General features: G+C 38.2%; 1 protein-coding gene across 4 annotated transcripts in view; it reads left to right on the top strand.

Annotated features, from left to right (window-relative positions):
* ASCC1 (activating signal cointegrator 1 complex subunit 1) overlaps window positions 1–20103 on the top strand; it is a 113223-nt gene that overhangs the window by 3597 nt on the left and 89523 nt on the right. For all 4 annotated transcript variants that reach the window (XM_046653641.1, XM_046653643.1, XM_046653644.1 and 1 more), the window contains exons 4-5: window positions 4462–4559; window positions 10569–10747. In XM_046653641.1, the coding sequence (XP_046509597.1) occupies window positions 4462–4559; window positions 10569–10747 (277 nt within the window). The remainder of the gene's footprint in view (window positions 1–4461; window positions 4560–10568; window positions 10748–20103) is intronic.

Here is a 20103-nt window from a genome sequence, read left to right on the forward strand (position 1 = left end):
CACTTCCAGGAAACTCAGCGGGAAGCTGACTCTTCTCTTTTCCATACTTATTGCAGTGCTTGATTACTAATGACAAAATAGTTTGGTGTTTTATGTCCTAGAATTTCTAAGGACTGATTGCACATTAGTTTCATCATTTCACATGTATCACCAAGTCCTGTTGATTTTACCTCTTGAATATCTTTTTAATCCGTCACTAATCTCTTTCTTTACTGCCACTACACTGTCTCTTCTGTGGATTACTTCAAATAGCCTACTTACTGGTCTCTCCACATTGATGCTTGCTCTCCTCCCAGTCAGTTTTTCACATTGAAGGTGGAATGATTTTTTTTAAAGTCAACTCTGGTTATTTTACTACCTCTGCTGAGGATGGAATTCTATTTCATTAGAGTAATGTCCAAAATCTTGCACATGACTTAGCCAGGCCTGTATTTTCAGCCTCAGCTAACACCCCTCTTTCCCTGGCTTCGCACTTAAGCCCAGCTGGTTTTTTCAGTTCCTCAAACATGCCATACTCCTTCCTCCCTTAGAGCTTTGGCATATACTCTCCCCGTTGCCTCATAATCTTTCCTCTTCCTTGCCTAGTTATATTCTCCTTCCTCAAGGAAGCTCGCTTAGACACCGTCATCCCCACCACCCACATTGATTACTGTACTATGTATTTTCTTTTCTTTTTTTTTTTTTTAAAGATTGGCACCTGAGCTAACAACTGTTGCCAATCTTCTTCTTCCCTACCCACCCCCCCCAGTACATAGTTGTATATTTTTGAGTTGTGGGTCCTTCTAGTTGTGACATGTGGGATGCCGCCTCAGCGTGGCCTCATGAGTGGTGCCATGTCTTCGCCTAGGATCCGAACAGGCGAAACCCCGGGTCACCGAAGTGGAGTGCACGAACTTAACCACTCAGCCGCGGGGCCAGCCCCCCATACTATACGTTTTCATAACACCCTCTACTTTTCCTTTGCAGCATGACTCAGTCTTGTTTATATTTGTGTGCTATTTGATATTTCCTCCATTAGATGGGAAGCTTCTTGAGGGCAGGAATGTGTTTGTTCCATTAATCTCCAATGCTTGTCAAAGACTGATATGTTTTTTCCCAGAGTCATCTTTATAAATTGCTTGGAAACTTTGATTACTTCAATCTGTGCTTGCTTGCTTGTGTAATTGCCACATTCTGTACTATATTAACCCCTAATATCGGTAGCTTCTGTGGCTAACTGGCTTCTTTTGGGCTTATACCTCTGAAGACAGGCTGGTCTAGGAAGTCCATAAATTGTTTTCTGTATTGTACCAAATTAAGTCTGTCCAAGCTCCGCTGTGAGAAGAGATCTACAAATGTGGAGTCATATACCTTTAAGCTCCTAGAGGCAAATAGTTTGATTTTCATCAACATTGAGAGTATTGTGAAACACCTATTAATGATGAAATTCTTCTCCTGGAATGTGGCCAAATGGGAAATCAAGTGCTAACCCTGACAGCTCACTTTCCTCTCAGGCTCCAGTGACATTTTCTTCTAAGAAACATGATTTTAGGAAGTCATGGCTTAGTTTCCTGATAACATCAATGTAACACGTCTTCCTTAATGTGTAATATGCTACTGCTAAGGTATGTAAAGATTCCTTAGATGTCTGATTCTAACTTGATGATCTTTTGAATTCTATATATTCTAAGTGCTTGTTATGTTCCAGAAGACCTGCATGTTAGATTAGGTGTTGGTTCTGCTCAATTCTAATTAACAGACAGTATTTACTAGGAAGATTTATTTCTTATGAATCATTTCTGTAGGCTTATTTGGATCAAGGAAGAAATTATTTGACCAAACTAATTTACAGAGCCTAATGGTGGTAACACCTGTCCATGAACTAGATCTAATGCTGTGGTTCCCAACTTCAGGTACATGTTAGAATCACCTGGGAGGCTTTTAAAACTCCCCTTACCTGGGTGCACCCCAGACTAGTAAATTAGAATCTCTGGAGCTGGACCCAGGCATCATTAGTTTTTGAAGGCCCCTGGGGGATTCCGGTGTGTAGCCAAGATTAAGAACCACTTGGATCTGGTAAGAATTTCCACTTATATATTCAATAAAAGAAGTCACCCTTTCACTGTGTATCTGTATTATTGTAGTGGATGTTTTAGACTTCCCACGTTTTTTGAGTCTGCCTTACTCTTAACTGGAAGGATGCCAATATGAGCTTAATAAAGATAGCATGGACTGCACTGAGCTATGTGCCAGTCACTGGGAAGCCCTTTTATATATGATCGCATTTAATCCTTACAACAACTTTATGATGCTTAGTTATTATTCACTCCATTTATATGTGAGAAAATAGACTTAGAGTGGTTAAATGACTTTCCCAAGGTTTGTGTGATTCTAAAGACTCTTTAACCTCAACCACTTCCTTTTCTAAGGTGCCTAGACTATTAATGAGACTTTGAGCCCACTACTTTTTGTGATAGGCTTGTCCACTAGCTACATGCTACCAGGAGGCTGGTTGAAAGCACCCTTTGCTGATAAGGCCTGGAAAGATAGAGGCCTGACAGAGTTGGTGCAATAGAATCTCTAGCCCAACACAGAGGAAAACCACATGGAAATTGTGGCATTCCAATTCTCTTCTAAACATCTTGTTTATTTAAAAACTGGCTTACTGCAATAGATCTTAATGGAAATAATCAGACTTAGTTATCCCATGTAAAAACAAATGCACGATTTTATTTTATTTTATTTTTTATTTTTTGGGGGAAGTTAGCCCTGAGCTAACATCTGCCCCAATCCTCCTCTTTTTTGCTGAGGAAGACTGGCCCTGAGCTAACATCCATGCCCATCTTCCTCTCCTTTCTATGTGGGATGCCTGCAACAGCATTGCTTGACAAGTGGTACATAAGTCTGCACCCAGGATCTAAACTACCGAACCCTGGGCCGCCGAAGCGAAACATGGGAATTAACTGCTGTGCCACCGTTCTGGCCCCCAAACGCACAATTTTAGACGTAGTCACCCGTGCTATTGGGTACTGTAATTGAAATCATAGAAGCTGAAATACTGTTGATGATGGGGAAGTTTATTCTCATAACTTTATAGTCCTGTGATGATCTATTAGTGCTTTTTAGACTCTGAAACTTCTCTCCTGGGATCCAGTAGTCTCATTTACTTACACATCTAATTACTGTGGGTTCCAGAAGATAACCTTGGATTGTCAGAATTATTTATACTTAGGACGTCTAGGCACATAGTGTAAATGAGTCAATAGATGATTGAAATGGAGCAGATGAAAGACAGTAGGGACTGATGGGGATTGTGGTGAGCTCATGTTCCATTTTTATTTCATTTATTTTTTGCTGAGGAAGAGTCACCCTGAGCTAACATCTGTTGCCAATCTTCCCCCTTTTGTATGTGAGCTGCTGCCACAGCATGGCCACTCACAGATGAGTGGTGTAGGTCTGTGCCCAGGAGCCAAACCCATCATCAAAGTGGAGCGCTCCAAACTTAACCACTTAAGCCACTGGGGCTGGCTCTCATGTTCTGTTTTTAAAGACAAGAGTAGGCTCCAGCCTATTGTAGCCATGAGTTGTCAGATCTTCTAATTTTTTAAATAACCTAGAAATCTGTATTTTTAGGTGAATTTTCTCAATTTTTAGGTGAAATCTTCCAAGTAAAACATTTCTATGTGCTGAATTCAGCCTGAGGGTTACCTGTTTACTTGCTGTGCTTTTGAATCTATCCTGAATGGATGACCCTGCTCTTTGCTAAGCTTTTTACTCTTATCTATTAATCAGTGATAATTCCTTTAGGATGAACTCATAATCTAGATGATTTGCTCTCCAAAGGACAAGGGTTTCCCCCCTCACACTCTAGACCCATTGGTTGTTGGCAGTGCCCTTTGAGACTATACCAGCTTTCCTTTCACTGAACTGGAGACCCAGATTTTGAATTTAATTTTGAGAGGCAAACTGGTATTGGGCGTAGTTACTCTATCTATACATTGAATTAGCTGTCGGGCATCATTTTGCCAGTTAGTGTAATGCAGCATGTTCTGTAAAGCTGTATGTCTTATAATTTCCTCCACAAAAATTGAGCTTTTACTGAAGTACTTTCTGTAAGTGAGTATCTCTGGCCACATTTTATTTATTTTAAAGATTGGCACCTAAGCTAACAACTGTTGCCAATCTTTTTTTTTGCTTTTTCTCCCTAAACTCCCCTGCCCTACATAGTTGTATATTTTAGTGGTGGGTCCCTCTAGTTGTGGCATGTAGGACACCGCCTCAACATGGCCTGATAAGCAGTGCCGTGTCCGCACCCAGGATCTGAACTGGCAAAACCCTAGGCCACTGAAGCGGAGTATGCGAACTCAGCCACTTGACCATGGGGCCAGCCCCCTACATTTGATTTAAACATGATGGAATTCTTTATTCTGTTACAGATTGACTTAATATCCTTCCATTAATTATTTTTTCTTTATATTATAGGCATATAGTTGGAAAGAGAGGGGACACTAGGAAGAAACTAGAAGTGGAGACCAAAACTTCTATTAGCATTCCTAAGCCTGGACAAGAAGGAGAAATTGGTAAGACTCAGTAAACATAAGTGGTAACTGCAAGCACTTTTGCATGTGTATGGAATAATGTGACCCATCTTAGGTGTCGAGTGGCTATATATATATATATATATACATTTTTTTTTTTTGAGCAAGATTAGTTCTGAGCTGACATCTGCTGCCAATCCTCTTTTTGCTGAGGAAGGCTGGCCCTGAGCTAACATCCGTGCCCATCTTCCTCTACTTTATTTGTGGGATGCCTACCACGGCATGGCTTGCTAAGTGGTGCCATATCTGCACCCGGGATCTGAACCGGCGAACCCTGGGCCACCGAAGCGGAATGTGCACACTTAACCTCTGTGCCACTTGGCCGCCCCCATCTTTATGGGCTTCTATAGCTATTGGCCTTTTTGTGATATATCAGTATCAACCTCCCAAATGAGGGAAGATGTAGTTGTACAATCTTGTCTTGAGTACCTGGGCCTTCATTTTATGCTTTACTATGCACTGATGGAATAAAGCTTCCAGATCTCAATGAGTATTAGGAGATTTCTTTTATGCGTTAGTAGCTTGAATTGGAGTTGGTGAATTGTTTCAAGTTAGAATTAGAGAAAATCAATGAGATCAGCAAATTTGAAATAAAGTTCAGCCCTTTCCATAAATGTTCTCTTGTTCTTAGCTTGCTTTGTAGACTGGAAAGAAAATTCTGAGAGTAATGATTAAAGTAACCTGTTTCGAATAACTGCTCAGGTGAGAAAAAATAGTATATCAATATAAATACAAGTTAGAAAGTGATTGTCCCAAGCATTGGTGTGAGCCAGGGGCACAGACTTGTGTTGTAACATGGCTTTGAATGAGGGGCACTATAGGGATAAAATTTTTAAAAACCTACTCTGAAACGATAGGGCTTTTTCAAAGTCAAATAAGTGCAGCAGCTTGCAATAATTCATTTTCCATGAACACCCATAGATTGTATTAAGTTTTTGGAGAAAAAAATTACAAGTTCTCTTCTCCTTTTGCCCTGTGTGAGAATAATCACTGTGACAGATAAGTAGCAGTTGACTTTAGAGCAGTGCTGTCATGATGGGAATGTTCCATATCTGCACCATCCAGTACAGGAGCCACTAGCCATGTGTGACTGTGAAGACTCGAAATGTGTCTAGTGTGCTGAGGAACTGAACTTTCAATTCTGTTTAGTTCTAATTCATTTTACTTTGAATTTAACTAGCTGCATGTGAGCTCCTATATTGGACAGCAAAGTGTTAGAGTTTTCCCCAGCCCTTTGATAGCTTCAGCAAACTCTAGCATACGAACTTTGATGACATTTTTAAAAGATTTTCATTAAACTAAATATTCTGGGGCTGGCCCCATGGCCAAGTGGTTAAGTTCGCATGCTCCACTGCAGGCGGCCCAGTGTTTTCTTGGTTCAAATCCTGGGTGCGGACATGGCACTGCTCATCAAGCCACACTGAGGCAGCGTCCCACATGCCACAACTAGAAGGACCCACAACGAAGAACTATGTACTGGGGGGCTTTGGGAAGAAAAAGGGAAAAAAAAAAAAATTCAGTTCATTAGAATTACAGATACAAAAACTTGGGTCTTTCCTTAAGTTCAAGTTGAAGTAATTTTATGATTGTATTAAAGGTTATTTCTTTATCTAGTTTTTTCTGATTGTAAAATTAATACATGTTTCAAAAAATGAAAGCTTGCAGAAATTATATAAAGTATAAAGGGAAGTCTCTTGTAATATGAATCTCAGACATAATCACTATTAACAGTTGAATATCTTCCCCATGTTTTCTATCCAGATAGTAACATAAAAATTTTTATTGCAGTAAAAATTATAACATGGTATAAATGTGGAGACCTTAGCCATTTTAAGATGCTAGAGTCATTCCAAAGTTTATCCAGAAAAGGGTAAGCAGGTTGTAAATTCCATTTTGACTTAGAAAGTACAAATATTTCAGTGTGAAAAACGAGTGTGTCTAATCGTTAAAAGTAGGAATTTATTGGAACTAATTTAATTGAAAAACAAGAGAATAAACCGGCTTATTGGTCTTGTAGGGAAGAAAGGATATAGGAAAATCAAATTTATTGGTTAGAGTAAATTCAGTTGTGATGTGAAATCAAGACTGCAGTTGCATTGGTGTGGTATTTGCTGTCATTTATTCATTTTCTTTTGCCTCTCCTAAATTAGACAGACTAGAGAAGGAAGTGATCTAGTAGATTTTTTTTTTTTTTTTTTGAGGAAGATTAGCCCTGAGCTAACATCTGCTGCCAATCCTCCTCTTTTTGCTGAGGAAGCCTGGCCCTGAGCTAACATCCCTGCCCATCTTCCTGTACTTTATATGTGGGACGCCTCCCACAGCATGGCTTGCCAAGCGATGCCATGTGCGCACCCGGGACCCAAACCAGCAAGACTCGGGCTGCTGAAGTGGAACGTGTGAACTTGACCGCTGTGCCACCGCACCGGCCTGATCTAGTAGGTTTTGATTTGTCCTCTAGTCAAGGACCTGGTCTAGTCTGTTTTGAGTCTTAGGTAAAGGGATAGAAGAAGATGCTTTTAAAATAATATCGTCATTGTAGATGTACGGATGGCCAATAGGCACATGAAAAGATGCTCATCATCGCTGATCATCAGGGAAATGCAAATCAAACCTACACTAAGATATCATCTTACACCCATTAGAATGACAAAAATATCTAAAACTAATAGTAACAAATGTTGGAGAGGTTGTGGAGGAAAAGGAACCCTCATACACTGCTGGTGGGAATGCAAACTGGTGAAGCCACTATGGAAAACAGTATGGAGATTCCTCAAAAAATTAAAAACAGAACTACCATACAATCCAGCCATCCCACTACTGGGTATCTATCCAAAGTGCTTGAAGTTAGCAATTCCAAAAGTCCTAGGTACCCCAATGTTCATTGCAGCATTATTTACAATAGCCAAGACATGGAAGCAACCTAAGTGCCCATCAACAGACGAATGGATAAAGAAGATGTGGTACATATATACGATGGAATACTTCTCAGCTGTAAAACAGAACAAAATCATTCCATTTGCAATAACATGGATGGATCTTGAGGGAATTATGCTAAGTGAAATAAGCCAGCTAGAGAAGGATAATCTGTGTGTGACTCCACTCATATGAGGAATTTAAGAATGTGGACTAAGAGAACAGTTTAGTGGCTACCAGGGGAAAGGTGGGGTGGGGGGTGGGCAGAAAGGGTGAAGTGGTGCACCTACAACACGAATGACAAACATTTAGGTACAACTGAAATTTCACAAGATTGTAACCTATCATTAACTCAATAAAAAAAATAATAATATCATCATTGTAGTTAGGGAATTGGTTTTTTAAAGTTTAACATCAATGCCTTTAATTATATTCTTCCTACATATTCCTTGTTATAGTCCTTAGACCCATGCCACGTAAATTCTGGTCTCAGGTATTTGTAGTTGTAGAATATTTCTAAACTCATCATATTTGCTGTTTAGTCATTGTTTAATCAGCTTTGAATCTTTTGTGGAAATCCTTCTATCTGAGCACCTTTCATGTGCCCTTTTCAGTTTTCTGTGTTACAAAAATGAAAACATCTTATTAGTCTTATTCTCTACCAAACCACCTATGAATGAGAAAGAACAGATTTAACATTTTGTACCAAACTTTTACAGATATAAAACATAAATATGAGTTTTAAGCTTCCCTTGCCTCTACCCCTTTTTCTTTTAGTTTCTTATCATGTTTTTGATCCTTGGCAGAGATAATTATAATTTCTGCTTTCCTTTAATTTTGTCCCAGTTTGCCTTTGAACCCTCCTGTATCAGTACTTCTCTAGCATAGTACTTGAGTGCCTGCTATGGATACTTCCCTTCACTGGGCCTTTGAGTCTTTTGGATTCTTAAAGTATTCTATCTGATAATATAAATAATGTCATTAGAAAACATCATATCTCTATTTCTTACATTTTTAGGTTATTATTTATGTCACCTGTTTACTTAGGCAAAAGGCAAACAGTTCTCAGGCTTTCTGTTAATTAATTCATTCACAATTTACTTCTTTTCCTAGAAATTTCCATCGTTTCTCTACAACAAAATGGGTATGATACCTTGATTCTTATTAAGAAATAGAAAGGTTGTTCTTAGGGAAAATATCAAGTGCTTTAATGGAAAGTATTAGGACAAATAAATGGAAGTATTTCTTTAACTTCTGCAGTTGCCTGGAGGGCACAAGCTTTGTGGTCTTGAAAGTATATAGCACATTTTACTGCTATTACACTTAATACTTCAATATTTTATAGCATATTCAGAAGTCTGTCCTTTACTCTTTAATAAATAGTCTGTGAAGCGCCAGTTTTGTTCATTGTTCACATCTTTAGCACCTTTCCTTAGTCTCTGTTTTGAGCCAAACCCTGCCAGTTCTGGAACCTAGAAGTTTAATCTCTACTTAAAACAGAGATTGTGTAATCCGTAAATGGTTTTCTTTTTGGAAACAGTGGTCTATGCTTTGTGGCTTTTTCCCCCTACTGTCATTTATATATACATAAAGACAGTTCAGATCAAAGAAGGCCAAATTATACCAAAACATGGATGTGGTATCCATACCTACAATGTAGACATAGATGAACGTTTTTACTTTGTTTCTCTTTTCCTACCTGCAGGATAGGATTGTATACATTGTAGTAGACTTGCCTTTGCTCTTTTACTATAGTGAATCACTAATAACTTCAGCCACAAGATTTTTTTAAATTAAGCTAAAATTCACATGACACAAAATTCCATTTTTTTGCTTTTAATTTTTATTGCTATTTGAATTTCTATGTGTTCTTTTTCTTTTATTGTGGTAAAATATACACAACATAAAATTCACCATTTTGACCATTTTGAAGTGTTGAATTCAGTGGCATTTAGTACATTTACAATGTTGTACAACCATCACTACTATCTAGTTCCAGAACATTTTTTAAAAATTACTTTATTGAGGTCATATTGGCTTATAACAGAACATTTTTATCACCTTAAAAGGAAACCATGTACCCATTGAGCAGTTGCTCCTCGTTCCTCCCTACCCCTAGCCCTTGGCTGCCACTAATCTGCTTTCTGTCTCTGTGAATTTGCCAGTTCTGGATATTTCCTATAAATGGAAACATACAGCATGTGGCTTTTTGTGTCTGGCATCTTTCCCTTAGCATAATGTTTTCAAGATTCATCTGTATTTTTTGCATGTATCAGTATTTCATTCCTTTTTTTGGCTGAATAGAATTCCATTGTATGGAGATACTATATTTTATCTGTTTATCAGTTGATGGACATGTGTGTTGTTCCCACCTTTTGGTGTTGTGACTGGAGCTGCTATGAGCATTTGTGTACAAGTTTTTTTGAACACCTGTTTTTATTTCTTTTTATTTATTTATTTATTTATTTTTAAGATTTTGTTTCTCCTTTTTCTCCCCAAAGCGCCCTGGTACATAGTTGTGTATTTTTGGTTGTGAGTCCTTCTAGTTGTGGCATGTGGGATGCTGCCTCAGCGTGACTTGATGAGTGGTGCCATGTCCGCGTCCAGGATTTGAACCGGCGAAACCGTGGGCAGCCAAGGCGGAGTGCACGAACTTAACCTCTTGGCCATGGGGCCGGCCCCTGTTTTTATTTCTTTTGGGTTTCCATCTAGGAGTGGAATTGTTGGGTCATATGATAATTCTCTTTTTAACTCTTTAAGGAGCTCTCAGACTTTTCCATAGCAGCTGCACCATTTTACATTCCTACCCCAGCAAGGTATGAAGGTTTGCTTTGTAGCTTTTGAACTAGTTTTTCTGCTTCATCAGCTGGTCTTAAGGATATTCTGTTTTTCGATCTTATTCTGCTTAGATTGAATTTATCACTTTCTTACCCTTGGTACTGTCCCTTATTTAGAATTATGTACACGTTCAGGACTGTTTTAGCTCTCCGGAGGTGATAGTGTTAAGAGGTCCCTATCTTACAAGCACTTGATGATCCTTGAGCTTGTTAACTCTTTTTTTTTTTTTTTTGCTTGCAGTAATCACTGGCCAGCATCGAAGTGGAGTAATTTCAGCCCGAACTCGGATTGATGTTCTTTTGCTCACTTTTAGAAGAAAGCAGCCCTTCACTCACTTCCTTGCCTTTTTCCTCAATGAAGTTGAGGTTCAGGAGCGATTCCTGAAATTCCAGGAAGAGGTACTAGAGAAATGCTCCATGGTAAGCAGCAAGCAAAACAAAAAGTTAAAGAGAAAAATGAAGAGTACAAAAATGGTTCATAATTCAAACAGTAGATACAAATCTCTTCTCCCACCAAAATAGGTAGTCATTTGTGATGGTGTCTTTTAATTCTGAATTGACATAAGTCTCTATATATTACTGAAATATTCTTTAAAAGTTTCGAGACATAAAAGGATCATTCTAATATACACACTATTCTGCACCTTGCAGGTGGCAGTGTTAATGAGATGCCATTATCTGTAGATCTGCTGCCTCTGGGTAGTCATGGCTTACTTGGGGTTAGTAACTAAAAGACAAATTTGCATACAGAATTGTCATACTTATGTAACAGTGAAATGCTTGTGACTAGGATAATACCAGATAATCTTCATTAGAAAACAAATTTTAAAACTCCTTTTGGCTATAATTTTAGGTGATTTAAAGAAATACTTAGTGATTTTTAACAAGGTTTATGAAAGTGATATATGTGCATTATAGAAAATTTAGAAAATATAGAAAAGATTAATAAAAAGTCACCCATCATCTCACCACTGAGAGATGATAATGTGGCTTATTTGTGTGTGTGTGTGTACACACACATACATTTAAAAAATAAAATATGACTTGTATATGGTTTTATATCCTGCTTTCTTTGAAATTTAGCATTATACCATGATCATAGTTTTGTCATTGAACAAAAACCGAAGTCTTTTACCTTTGCTTTGGAGGCCAGGAAGGAAATTAGAGCAGTGATGACTAAAATAACATAGTCTGATTTCATTAACTGTTCAGATGACTTAATTTTTTAAAAAATTTTTTATTGAGATAATGGTAAGTTACAATCTTGTGAAATTTCCGTTGCACATTATTGTTTGTCAGTTGTGCTGTAGGTGCACCCCTTCACCCTTTGTGCCCACCCCCCACCCCACCTTTCCCCTAGTAGCCACTAATCTCTTCTCTTAGTCCACATGTTTAAATTCCTCATATGAGTGGAGTCATACACAGATTGTCCTTCTCTATCTGGCTTATTTCACTTAGCATAATTCCCTCAAGGTCCATCCATGTTGTTGCAAATGGGACGATTTTGTTCTTTTTTACGGCTGAGTAATATTCCATTGTATATATATACCACATCTTCTTTATCCAATCATCTGTTGATGGGCACTTAGGTTGCTTCCACGTCTTGGGTATTGTAAATAGTGCTGCAATGAACATTGGGGTGCATGGGACTTTTGGAATTGCTGACTTCAAGTTCTTTGGGTAGATACCCAGGAGTGGGATAGCCGGGTCATATGGTAGTTCTATTTTTAATTTTTTGAGGAATCTCCATACTGCTTTCCATAGTGGCTTCACCAGTTTGCATTCCCACCAGCAGTGTATGAGGGTTCCATTTTCTCCACAACCTCTCCAACATTTGTTACTATTAGTTTTAGATATTTTTGTCATTCTAATGGGTGTAAGGTGATATCTTAGTGTAGGTTTGATTTGCATTTCCCTGATGATCAGCGATGATGAACATCTTTTCATGTGCTTATTGGCCATCTGCATATCTTCTTTGAAGAAATGTCTGTTCATGTCTTCCAATGACTTAATTTTTAATGGCTACTTACTATTCAATTATGTGGATGTATAATTTTTTAATCTTTTTTGTCATTTCTATGTTTTCATTATTATAATTAATGATGTTATGAATATTCTTCTACATATGTTTTTTTGCACTATAATTAGTTTCTTACTCAGTAAGTTCTTGGAAGTAAGAGTACGTGTGTGTTTGAGGTTTTTGATATATATATCCAAAGTACCTTCAGGAAATGTTATAACATATAATCCAAACTATAGGTTTTTTTTTAAAATTTAGTTTATGATAGTTTACAGTCTTGTGAAATTTCAGTTGTACATTATTGTTTGTCAGTCGTGTTGTAGGTGCACCCCTTCACCCTTTGTGCCCACCCCCTTTTCCCCCTGGTAGCCACTAATTTGTTCTCTTTGTCCACATGTTTAAATTCCTCATATGAGTGGAGTCATACAGAGATTGTCTTTCTCTATCTGGCTTATTTCACTTAACATAATTCCCTCAGGGTCCATCCATGTTGTTGTGAATGGGACGATTTTATTCTTTTTTATGGCTGAGTAATATTCCATTGTATATATATACCATATCTTCTTTATCTAGTCGTCAATTGATGGGCACTTAGGTTGCTTCCATGCCTTGGCTATTGTAAATAATGCTGTGATGAACATAGGGGTGCATGGGACTTTTGGAATTGCCGACTTCAAGTTCTTTGGATAGATACCCAGTAATGGGATAGCTGGGTCATATGGTAGTTCTATTTTTAATTTTTTGAGAAATCTGCATACTGTTTTCCATAGTCCTGCACCAGTTTGCACTTCCACCACCAGTGTATGAGGCATCCTTTTCCTCCACAACCTCTCCAACACTTGTTACTTTTTGTCTTGGTTATTTTTGCCATTGTAATGGTGTAAGGTGATATCTTAGTGTTGTTTTGATTTGCATTTCCCTGATGATCAGTGATGGTGAACATCTTTCCATGTGCCTATTGGCCATCCGTATATCTTCTTTGGAGAAATGTCTGTTCATGTCTCCTGCCCATTTTTTGATCGGGTGGTTTGCTTTTTTGTTGTTGAGTTGTGTGAGTTCTTTATATATTATGGAGATTAACCCTTTGTCAGATATATGCCTTGGAAATGTTTTTTCCCAATTAGTGAGTTTTTTGTTTCAATCCTGTTTTCCTTTGCCTTGAAGAAGCTCTTTGGTCTGATGAAGTCCCATTTGTTTATTCTTTCTATTGTTTCCCTTGTCTGAGAAGACATGGTGTCTGAAAAGATCCTTTTAATACTGATGTCAAAGAGTGTACTGCCTACATTTTCCTCTAGAAGTCTTATGGTTTCAGGTCTTACCTTTAGGTCTTTGATCCATTTAGAGTTTATTTTTGTGAATGGTGAAAAAGAATGATTGGTTTTCATTCTTTTACATGTGGCTTTCCAGTTTTCCCAGCAGCATTTGTTGAAAAGACTTTCTTTTCTCCATTGTATGCCCTCAGCTCCTTTGTTGAAGATTAGCTGTCCATAGATGTGTGGTTTTATTTCTGGGCTTCTAATTCAGTTCCATTGATCTGTGTACCTCTTTTTGTACCAGTACCATGCTGTTTTGATTACTGTAGCTTTGTAGTATGTTTTGAAGTTAGGCATTGTGATGCCTCCAGCTGTGTTCATTTTTCTCAGGATTGCTTTGGCAATTTGGGGTCTTTTGTTGCCTCATATGAATTTTAGGATTCTTTGTTCTATTTCTGTAAAGAATGTCATTGGGATTCTGATTGGGATTGCGTTCAATCTGTAGATTGCTTTAGGTAGTATGGAAATTTTAACTATGTTTATTCTTCTGATTTATGTACATAGAATGTCTTTCCATCTTTTTATGTCCTCATCCATTTCTTTCAGGAAAGCCTTGTAGTTTTCGTTGTGTAGGTCCTTCACTTCCTTAGTTAAATTCACCCTGAGGTATTTTATTCTTGTTGTTGCAATCGTGAATGGTATTGTGTTTTTGAGTTCTTTTTCTCTTAGTTCGTTATGAGAGTATAGCAATGCTACTGATTTATGTAAGTTGATCTTATATCTTGCAATTTTGCTGTGGTTGTTGATTATTTCTAAAAGTTTTCCAATGGATTCTTTGGGGTTTTCTATATATGAGATCATGTCATCTGCAAATAGCGAGAGTTTCACTTCTTCCCTCCCTATTTGGATTCCTTTTATTCCTTTCTCTTGCCTAATTTCTCTGGCCAAAACCTCCAGTAGTATGTTGAATAAGAGTGGTGATAGAGGGCATCCTTGTCTCATTCCTGTTTTCATGGGGATGGCACTCAGCTTTTGCCCATTGAGTATGATGTTGGCTGTGGGTTTGTCATATGTGGCCTTTGCTGTGGGTTTGTCATATGTGGCCTTTATTATGTTGAGGTAATTTCCTTCTGTCCCCATTTTGTTCAGAGTTTTTATCATAAATGCTGTTGGATCTTGTCAAATGCTTTCTCTGCATCTATTGAGATGATCATGTGGTTTTTATTCCTCAATTTGTTGATGTGGTGTATTATGTTGATTGATTTGCAGATGTTGAATCATCCCTGTGTCCCTGGTATGAGTCCCACTTGATCATGATGTATGATCCTTTTGATATATTGCTGAATTTGGGTTGCCAAAATTTTGTTGAGGATTTTTGCATCTATGTTCATCAGCGATATTGGCCTGTCGTTCTCCTTTTTTGTGCTGTCCTCGTCAGGCTTTGGTATCAGCATGATGTTGGCCTCGTAGAATGTGTTCAGAAGTGTTCCATCTTCCCTAATTTTTTGGAATAGCTTGAAAAGGATAAGTATTAAATCCTTTTTGAAAGTTTGGTAGAATTCCCCAGGAAAGCTGTCTGGTCCTGGAGTTTTATTCTTTGGGATGCTTTTGATTGCTGTTTCAATCTCCTTCCTTGTGATTGGTCTGTTCAGACTGTCTGCTTCTTCTTGATTTAGCTTTGGGAGATTGTAAGAGTCTAAGAATTTATCCATTTCTTCTAGGTTATCCATTTTGTTGGCATATAGTTTTTCTTTTTTTTTTTTTAAAGATTTGATTTTTTCCTTTTTCTCCCCAAAGCCCCCCGGTACATAGTTGTATATTCTTAGTTGTGGGTCCTTCTAGTTGTGGCATGTGGTATGCCGCCTCAGCATGACTCGATGAGCGGTGCCATGTCCTTGCCCAGGATTCGAACCGACGAAACACTGGGCCACCTGCAGCGGAGTGCGCGAACTTAACCACTCGGCCACGGGGCCAGCCCCAGCATATAGTTTTTCGTAGTATTCTCTTATAATCTGTTGTGTTTCTGTGGAGTCTGTTATTTCTCCTCTTTCATTTCTGATTTTGTTGATTTGAGCTTTCTTTCTTTTTTTCTTTGTAAGTCTGGCCAGGGGTTTGTCAATTTTGTTTATCTTCTCAAAGAACCAGCTCTTTGTTTCATTGATCCTTTCTGCTGCCTTTTTTGTTTCAATAGCATTTATTTCTGCTCTGATTTTTATTATTTCTCTCCTTCTACTGACTTTGGGCTTTGTTCTTCTTTCTCTAATTCAGTTAGGCATAATTTGAGGTTGCTTATTTAGAATTTTTCTTGTTTGTTAATGTTGCTTGTAACGCGATGAATTTCTCTCTTAATACAGCTTTTGCTGCATCCCATAGGAGTTGGTATGACATGTTATCATTTTCATTTGTCTCCAGATATTTTTTGGTTTCTTCTTTATTTTCTTCAGTGATCTATTGCTTGTTCAATAGCATATTGTTTAGTCTCCACATCTTTGTCCCTTTCTCAGCTTTTTTCTTGTAATTAATTTCTAGCTTTATAGCATTATGATGGGAGAAGATGCTTGTTATTATTTCAATTTTTTTAAATTTATAGAGGCTTGCCTTGTTTTCCAACATATGGTCTATCCTTGACAATGTTCCATGTGCGCTTGAGAAGAATGTGTATTCTGCTGTTTTGGATGGAGTATTCTATATATGTCTATTAAGTCCAACTGTTTTAGCTTTTCATTTAATTCCACCGTTTCCTTGTTGATATTCTGTCTGGATGATCTATCCAATGATGTGAGTGGGGTGTTGAGGTCCCCTACTAGTATTGTGTTATTTTTAGTATCTTCTTTTGCGTTTTTTAATAGTTACCTTTTGAACTGTGGTGCTCCTGTGTTGAATGCATAGATATTTATAGGTGTTATTTCTTCCTGATGTAGTGTTCCTTTGATCATTTTATACTGACCCTCTATGTCTCTCTTTACCTGCCTTTTCTTGAACTCTATTTTGTCTGATATAAGTATTGTGACACCTGCTTTGTTTTGTTTGCCATTAGCTTGGATTACCGTCTTCCACCCCTTCACTCTGAGCCTGTGTTTGTTGTTGGAGCTGAGGTGTGTTTCCTGGAGGCAACAGATTGTTGGATCTTGGTCTTTAATCCATCTTGCCACTCTGTGTCTTTTTATTGGAGAGTTCAATCCGTTTACATTGAGGGTGATTATTGATGCATGAGGGCTTAATGCTGTCATTCTGTCACTCATTTTCTGGTTTTCCTTTATTACCTTTGTTTCTTGTCCTGTGTGTTTTTGCCTACCCATTGACATCTCCTGTTTCTTATTTCATTACTTATTTTTTGTGTCTCTGTTCCGTTTTTAAGGTTAGTGGCTACCCTGAAGCTTGTATTCAGAATCTCATTTATAACATAGTCCATTTTCTGGTGGCCTCTTATTTCCTTAGCCTAAACTGATTCAGTCCCTTTCCTCCTCCCCTCCTAAGTTATTGTCATCTCTTATTCCAACTTGTGTTGTGAGTTTGTGGTTGCAGTGATAAGATTGTCTTTGTTTTTGGTGTTTTCCTTCCCTTTATCCTAATGCTATAATTATATATTTGCTATCCTACTCTGATTCTATCTATTTGTCTCCTTACTCTGTGTTTTGTGACCCCTTTCTCCCTTTTTTTCTTGTTTCAGGTATGAGGGCCTTCTTGAGGATTTCTTGTATGGGGAGGGTCTCGTGGCTATGAAGTCCCTTAGTTTTTGTTTGGGAAAGATTTAATTTCGCTCTCATATCTGAAGGATGTTTTTGCTGGATAGAGTATCTTGGCTGAAGATTGTTATCTTTTAAAGTTTTGACTGTGTCATTCCAATCTCTCCTAGCTTGTAAGGTTTCTGCAGAGAAATCCGCTGAAAGTCTGATAGGGGTTCCTTTGTAGGTTATTTTCTTCTGCCTTGCTGCCCTGAGTATTCTTTCTTTTTCATTCACTTTTGCCAGTTTTACTACTATATGCCTTGCAGTTGGTCTTTTTACATTGAGATATCTAGGAGACCTGAAAGCTTCCTGCACACATATTTCTCTTTCATTCTCTAGATTTGGGAGGTTCTCTGCTATTATTCCTTTGAGCGCACTTTCTGCTCCATTCTCCTTTTCGTCACCCTTGGGGATACCAGTTATTCTTACATTGCATTTCCTCATTGAGTCGGCTATTTCTCAGAGATTTTCTTCATTCCTTTTTGTTCTTAATTCTCTCTTTTCCTCTATCTGGAGCCATTCAGCCTATTTTGATTACGCTGATTTGCTCCTCTATGGCATCCACATGGGCATTCAGGGATTCTGTATTATGTTTTATTTCTTCCATTGTATTTTTCATCTCTAGTATTTCTGATTGATTCTTCTTTATAGTTTCAGTCTCTTTTGTGAAGTAACTCCAGAACTCGTTGACTTGTTTCTCTATATTTTCCTTTACCTCATTGAGTTTTTTGACTATAGCTATTCTGAATTCACTGTCGTTTCATTTACTTATTTCTGTGTCCTCAGGGAATAATTCTGGGTGCTTGTTTTCCCTCTGGTCTTGAGTTTTTGTGAATTGTTTGATGCTAGAACGGTTTTTGCCCATAGTGCTATTATTCGGTTGCAGTTACAGCCCGTCACCACTAGATGGGGGTCAAGAGCCACGTATTCTGAGCCCTCTGCCTTCAGCCGAGGTGGCCTGCACAGCACAGGTTGTGGGGGGGAGGGGTACTTTCCCTTGCTCGCAGACCCAGTTTCCACATCAACTCTCGCTGCCTGCTCTCCTGGGGTCTTGGCTTGCTGAGGTCACCCCACGTGAAAGCTTTCCCCCGTTAGAGGGCTTCCGTCTGGGCTGCAAGGCTGTGGGAGTCCTGGGTGATCCTGTGGACGTGAGGCCCCTCCCCAACTCCCTCCCTTATGGAGCCTCCCATGGCAGCGATCCCAGACTTTAGGGGAGGGAGTGAAGATCTCTCTTACCCCGTTCCAGCTCCTCCGAGGGAGGCTCCAGCCTCTCCACCCTCCCCTGTTTGGCTGCTGTGGGTCTCTGAGGATTCCTGTGCTATTAGGATATTTTTCGTTGGAATATTGTTGCTCCTTTTTGTGGTGTGTTGGAGGGGAGAGAGTCCCGGGCAAGCTCACTCCACCATGACGTTCATGTCCTCTTCCTGCCATCCAAATTATATGTTTCTTTAAGTTTCTCTTCCTACCCTTGCCAATATTGGATGTTATCCTTTTAAGTTTTTTTGTAATTCAAGTGACAAAAAAATCTAGCTCATTGCTTTACTGCTCATTTATTTGATTATCGGTGTGCTAAGACTTTTTCATATCTTTAACTCTTGTTTCTTCATGTCTTGGCTGATTTTTCTCTGAGTGCTTATTTTTTAATTTATTTGTAAAGCTTCGTATATATTAAGATGATCAATACTACTTCATAATTTACATTTAACTTTTTAGTTTATTTGGAGTGTATTTTGATATATGCACAGTCAGTGGTGAGACTAACTTTTTTTTTAATGGTTCAGTTATTTCAGAATTTGTTTGGTTTACATGGTAAGATTGGCAAATAACTGTATAGTTTCCAAATTGTTAACGAGTTTCCACAGTGCCATCCAGTAAATTATTCTCAATTTTCCTCTAATTTATAATACTAAATTATCAGGTATTTTATTTTTATTTATAATAGGATGATTTTCTTCCCTCTATAGTCTGTTTTTTAATTTCTCACATTATTTTTTTGAAATCATAAAGGTTTATAACATTCTGTAATTTTGGACTGTAACTTTATTTTACTTATTTATTTTTTGAGGAAGATTAGCCTTGAGCTAACATCCACGTCCAATCCTCCTCCTTTTGCTGAGGAAGATTGGCCCTTAGCTAACATTTGTGCCTATCTTCCTCTATTTTATATGTGGGATACCTGTCATGGCATGGCTTGATAAGCAGTGCATAGGTCCATGCCTGGGATCTGAACCATCCAACCCTGGGCCACTGAAGTGGAGTTTGTGAACTTAACCACTATGCCTCTGGGCTAGCCCTTGTAACTTTTTTTTTAAAGTGCTATTTAGTTAACCAGTTATCCCCAGGAGAATTAAAAATTTTTTATTTTACCTTAAAAATTATTGTACAGTAAAATGAACTTTTTTGGGTGTACATTCTCTGAATTTTAACACATGTAGACTTGTGTAAACACTTACCACAATCAGAATGCAGAACAATTCTACCACTCAAGAAACTCCCCCATGCTGTCCCTCTATAGTTATCTCTTTCCTACCCCAACCGCTGGCAATCACTGATCTCTTCTCGACTAGTTTAGTCTTTCTGAGAATGTCATATAAATGGAATCAACAGTATGTAACCTTTTGAGACTGACTTTTTTCACTCAGCATAATGCCTTTGTTGTGTGCATCAGTCGTTTCTTTTTATTGCTGAATAGTATTCCAGTATATACACGCACCAGAGTTTGTTTATCCATCCACCTGTTGGAGGACATTTGGGTTGTTTCCAGTTTGGGGCAAT

This window comes from Equus quagga, chromosome 2 (assembly GCF_021613505.1).
Source record: "Equus quagga isolate Etosha38 chromosome 2, UCLA_HA_Equagga_1.0, whole genome shotgun sequence".
Lineage (NCBI taxonomy): Eukaryota > Metazoa > Chordata > Mammalia > Perissodactyla > Equidae > Equus > Equus quagga.